The 6,356-nt window shown below is 35.1% G+C and overlaps 1 protein-coding gene across 1 annotated transcript; it reads right to left on the reverse strand.

Annotated features, from left to right (window-relative positions):
- Positions 1–708: 708 nt before the first annotated feature.
- Positions 709–3,396, reverse strand: LOC117206311. The gene is made up of 4 exons (XM_033445539.1): positions 3,379–3,396; positions 2,554–2,759; positions 1,661–1,898; positions 709–1,026 (listed from the first exon to the last, which is right to left on the reverse strand). Exons 1-4 carry the CDS (start codon positions 3,394–3,396, stop codon positions 814–816), a joined length of 675 nt encoding a protein of 224 aa, XP_033301430.1. The 3' UTR covers positions 709–813.
- Positions 3,397–6,356: the final 2,960 nt, after the last annotated feature.

The following is a 6,356-nucleotide window of genomic DNA, read 5'->3' on the forward strand; positions in this document are numbered from 1 at the left end:
AGACAGTGGCGGTGCTAAGTTTAGCTTTGTAAACTTGTTACCCTTTGTAAACTCGTTAATTATCGTACAGCTATTGTCACCTAATTCTCTTCTCCTTTGGTTCCCTTTTTTTTTTTTTTGCTGTAGTACACTTCTTGCGGAATCAACGGATTTTTAATTAATTGCTAAATGCACGTTCCATTGAGCAATCAGAAAGATCCTGTTTATCCGAAACAATGCATTGGAAAAGGGTGGCACGGACAAAAATCAATATTTCGTATTGTTTAAAGGCTCCTACCGCAGACCCGTGCCATTCGGGTGGCATTTATTCTCTCGTCTACCATTTACTGATAAACGATTCTAGACAAAAGACTGAAAGTAAATTTCGCGTGTCTTTTCCTAGTTGAAATAATATCTCGATAAATATTGGAACAGTGATATGTAGGATAGCAATAGACTTCGTAAATAACAATAATTTGTTTTTATTCTATCTGCCCCTCTATAAAGAACAGATATTTCTTTTCACTTCCTCGTTCATTCCCTCTGTTCGAAAAATATCGTATTGTCCTGTGCTTGTTCGTGCTGTATGGCTTCATTCACGTATTTAATTTATGCGTTCCGCTAAAAGTCTCGTTCTTGCGTGGGAAACGACCGAAAAGAAATTATAGTAACCGTAGCAAATAAATTTATTTCTTAATTTTAGACTTCAATACTATATTCCACTATTATATATAACTGACTTAATAAATAGCTAAAGATGTAGTAATTTTTTATTAAACGATAATTTAATTTTAAGCTTGATAGAAATACCGTTTTAAATACAAATTAGAATTTCTAAATTCGTTTCTGTCGAATATTTTCAAAATGAGGCGTTGGAGCCCAATATTCCGTTGATTGTGGCACGGGTGTTGTTAAATTTGCATACGTTCTTGATAATGATGGTAAATTTACTTCGGTGGTATTCGTTTTATCTATAATCTTTATATTTTTGTCACTGTCCGATCTTGATATTTTGATATGCAGTTTGGGATTTTCACCTTTGACCATCTGCAATCATTAGAAAGAACATTAAATGAACAAAATCTACGAGTAAATTATTAATTTCGAGTTACAGCTACAGGTATCACGATTCGAATTAAACATCTACCACTCGTCTTGTTCGTCGTTGTCTCGTTTCTAATAAGAGATTTTTCAAATAAAATTCTCCAATCTGCGTTTCACATAATAACGTAATAAATGATTTCACAATGATTTAGTATGCACCGACCTCACGTTTTATCATAAAAATTATATAGTATCATAAATCGGATAAAAAATCATGATATGATATACGTACAAATAATAATTTCATATACAGTTTAATTCTAGTTCTACCTTATTTCTAATTTCTCACAAAGTTCTTGTATATGTTCGTTTTATTTTTACTTTAAATATACGCATAATGTTTCGAATTTTAAATATCTCCGTATTAAAATTTATATTTCGATATTTTTATATTAAAATTCGCATTTTAATATTCCTGTACCGATATCCATATTCTAACACTTTCGCATTGAAATTATTTGAATTACGACATAATGACTTTTTACTACTAAATCATTTTTCTACGTGTTTCTAGATGGAACATTTAACTCGTACCTAACATAATACATATACCATATACGTATTCTGCGATTTTTACCTTTATCTGCATCTTTTTGTTATTAACGTTCACCACTTTCGATTCAACGTCATCTTCATCCTCGATATAATCATTTTCAATAGTATACACAGGTATAGAAATTCTTTCGTAATTCCTCTTCCGCTTTTCATAATTATCGTCTTCGTATTTATCTTCTTCTTTAGGCAATTGTATCACGATGGTGTAAGGATGATGATTTTCGGCGCGTCCATCAAAATCGTCTCTCGTAGAACCATATCTGAAACGTCTGTTTATTGCTCTAGCGACTCTCATAACGAAGCAAATTTTAATTACGAGCCACGATAAATCTGTTAGTGAACTGTTCTACAAATAACTTGCGATCTAGTTTTCAATCCAATTACCAAAAAACCAGACGTTTCGAGTCGAATCACTCGAGCTTGCACAATTTTATAATTAAATTTAATGCCAAAAATATCGAAATTTCCCACTCTCCCTCCCCGTGATTGTCAAGCACGTGACGCAGTCGATAAATCTACGACGTCGAACCGACAAATTAAACCGGGGATTTTGTAAAGTGGCACAGACAATGCGTCGTTTATTGACATCTGGCTTTATGCTTTTGGGCATGTGGTCATTAAAACGCGGGAAATTAATACAACTGTCAATAATTGGAATTTAACGAACTCTACGATCGTCGATGATCTTAATTTTCAGAATATACCTCGCGTCTTTTTTATCTTAATTTTATTTTTCTTAATTCTACTTTTTACGTTATACGTGCAATGCCCGATTCAGAATAAATAGTAATCGGAGTATGAAATTCCTAACTGAACGAAGCGAACTAAGTTCGCTATTAAATAATACTGCATAAATAAGGAAAAATACGTAAGAATACGATCTTCGTATCGCGCAACTCAATACTCACTCCGTACCTATTATAACTTGGCCTTCGAGAATAATGGTCTTCCGGTGATATCCTCTTAGAATGGTAGAACTTGGATGATTTGTGATCCGCGTACGATCGAGGCCGCCACCATGGTCTACGTTGATAGTACTTGTACGGCCTGATCAGTTTGTAACCGTCTCCCATTTCGATAATTTCGAACAGCAACGCGAAAAGTGCAACTAGAAAACAGCGCTAGTGAAGCAACAAATTATTGATTTTATACGATTGAAAAAGTGATCGAACGAGATAAAAACGTATCTTCTTACAACTTTGATTAATTTTTAGTCTTTTTTCATAATTTATTAATATATAGTAGCTGAAATTTAACGGTGTTCCTAACTTCGAATTTGAGTTATTTGTCGTTTACGTTATTACAATCTAACTGACGTTATTCGAGAAATTATCGTACGATCCGCTGTTCTTTCTTCGTTCATATAGTATGCAATTGTTTCACACGTCAAATCATATTATAGAGTCTCCGTGTTTCAAGTTATCGAGTTGTCTGCATACAATCAGTTTCTCAATTTCGATCCTATTGATAGTCCTTGACGCTTCTATCGATTTCGACAATGAAACAGCGTCATGACAACGCGTTATGATAAACGTCGACGATGAGAATCGGTCAGATACCGTTTTATTATACCCCGTGAAAATGTGTTACGAGACGAATGGGAAAGAAGACAGAGCCACGCACGTTGTGCCTCTCGTATACGTGATTGCAGCTTCATTCAGAAAATTAATCAATGTGCCAACGTGACGTAAATATTCCACGAAACTCGACGTGGTAAATCGTAATGTAATCAGTACTCACCCGTATAAGTATATTCATTTTCGAAATTAAGAAACTCCACTTTGTACAATTACCCCGTTGCACTGTTATATTTATTCGAATAAAGTTCGTGATTTAAAATAACATAGCCGAATCTGGCGATCGTACAAACACGTGTGGTGCACTTCGCCACTTTCGAGCGATTCGAGTTCTATCGTTCACTGTGATCGAAGAGAACGGACACAAATCGCGAGGCGAAGCGTCGTTTCATGCATTTCTGCACGGAATAACGAATCGTCGATGATCTCGTTCACGAGGCAACGTCCATGTGCGTCGTCACATCACTCGAAAGTTTTCATCCGCTAAACTTTCTTTTATATTTTTCCCCACTCTGTGGCAATTACGCGTATACCGACTACGCGAGAGAAAATTCTGATCCGATGGTCCACTCGTTTCTTACTTGATACCCCTTTTTTTTTATCTGTACTAAATCTCAGGCAACACGGACAGAAGCGGTAACCTGTGTTGAACGAAGCGATGCTCGTTAGCTACGTTTCTCCATCGGTCGCGTTGTCGCTTTCATTTCATTCATTCGCGTGGAACAGTGACGAGAAGAAGATGCTTTATCGTACGCTAAATACTTTCTAGTTTCCCTTTTTTTTATGTTTTTTTGCTACGTTATTTACACTATGTTCGATACTTCCTAGTTTTTCTTCTCTCTGCTTCTTCTTCTCTTTTTCCTATATTATTTACGAACGAATCAAACGCTCGCATGATTTATTAATAGACAGTAGATGTTTTTAATTATTTTGTAAAGTATCGTTCATCAACAACGAACGTGGATTTGCTGAGAATTTCTATTGTCAAGATTTTTTGTTTAAATTCGGTTCAACGATAAAAGCTAGAAGTCATCGTATTTTCGTGGAAACTAATTGGTTGAAATAAAAGCTTAGAGATAAACGAAGTTGTAGATTCCTGGAAAATGAAATACATAATTATTTATAGATAATTTCTCTACGTTTGTATGAGTCATCATGTAGAATCTTCTATTGTCAAGCACCTATTGTCCATTCTATTCCGTCGCTACGAATCGCTATTCGCCATTCTATTCTATCGTCTATTGTCACGAGCACCCTATTGTCAACAAGTCTCTATTATCCCGATGCTCTTACTCTTTTCTAAATATTTCCTGGTGTAAAAACTTCCTTGCATTCGTTAATTTATTATCATTTTTTAAATATCGACATTGGTCAACATTACGATTCATATCGTTGAGACATTTTCAAGATGATTTTCTAGACGCGCGTTTCACTAATGTACCTGTTATCATACAAATCGAATAATCGTAACGTATCTAGCGACTAAATTAGTTGATATTAATTAAAATTCAACGCAAACGTGCTTGGTACATTTTGATAATGAATTCTCTTTAAACTAATAGATCGCTCCAATGTATGTAATTAACATGCGATTAAGAAGTCAATAATTAATGAGTTTCTTTTGAAAGTATCGATCGTTGTGACATGTAATATGCATGCAGAAGATTAAAATCACGTAAAACGTCGTTGGAAATATAAATTAAAAAATTACATGCTAAGAGTATACCTCTGCATTTTTCATTAACTCCGCTTTGATGCGCGAATATTTTATAACGCGTGTTTTAAATAAAATATAACTACCAAGATAATATTTAATTACGCAATACGTTAACACGACGTTAATTTAATTTTCCAGAGAATCGATATTTCTGTTTGTACGACGATTTTCGTTGTGTCAGAGCAAGCATACGTTTCACAATTGGTATAATATTTATATATAAATAAAACAAGTTAAATATTCACAGCTCGTATCCTATCTCGTATTTAATACGATCTCGTATCTATCAGATATTTAAATACGCAAAAAAACACACGGGATACGCGACAATATAAATAGTAGTTACTTAGAATAAATCATTTTATATTATTTAGGCAATGAAACAAATCACTGTTTGCGTTTCATTTCATTAGTAGTGTTGGTCAAAATAGAAATTTTCCTAAACATTCTAGTAACGGTATCATCTTGATACTAATAAAATGTATATTGTATTACCTTAATACTATTACTAACACATCTTGTTAGACATTGTTACAACAAGATTGGAACAGGATAAGCCTAAACCGGATGTCGGTCTACCCAAACTTGTCCGTCACAGTTACTTATTCTCGTGTACACGCACACACACACACACACACACGCGTCCACACGCTTCGTCTCCCTTGTCTGGTATCGTCTTCGCTATTTTACGAAAACCGACTTTAATACCGGGGAACTGCACGGATAATAAAAGGATCAGTGAAAACTGGGACGACGCCAGTGCCAAAAAGTTTGATAGGTTTGAGAGAATTGAAGATACCATATCGCAATGCCGGTAAATCCAAAAACATTGAGCGAACGGAAGTAGTAATCCTGACCGACGAAGTTTTACGATTCCTAAACTATTTGTGAAACATACACTGTCATGATCGTTGCAAATGATACTCGATAAACAACTAAGCGAGATCATTACGATTTTTACAAAAGTTTGCCAGCTATTGAACTATTACGATCGCTGTAACAATGCAAATTTAAGTTTTGTCAATACCTAATTGCGTAATTATACAGAAATATCTAGATAAAAAGCGATCCGGTCAACGGATTAAATCGCCATCGCGTTTTAGATTGAAAGGACACGGAAAACAAGAAACGATATATTCATTGTAAGATGAATTACGAAGGAAGAAACGAGAAACGGGGAGAGATATGAAGAAACTCAAAGGCAAGGCGGACGAAAGGAAGAAAAGAAGCGATCAGAGCGGAAAGGGAAATTGTCGGCTAGTGACGACACCTTTCGTGAACGCTACATTACCGTCATATCGTTCAAAACTGTGTTGTACCAAAGGAAAAATGGGACAGTTTATCGTAAAGGTCCTAATTTGAACGTTGCGCTAAAGGTACGGAACAGCTTTAAGACCATGTGGAAAGTAAATGGACGGAGAGAC

The sequence above is a fragment of the Bombus bifarius genome, unplaced genomic scaffold (assembly GCF_011952205.1).
Source record: "Bombus bifarius isolate JDL3187 unplaced genomic scaffold, Bbif_JDL3187 scf7180000008006, whole genome shotgun sequence".
In the NCBI taxonomy this organism is placed as follows: Eukaryota; Metazoa; Arthropoda; class Insecta; order Hymenoptera; family Apidae; genus Bombus; species Bombus bifarius.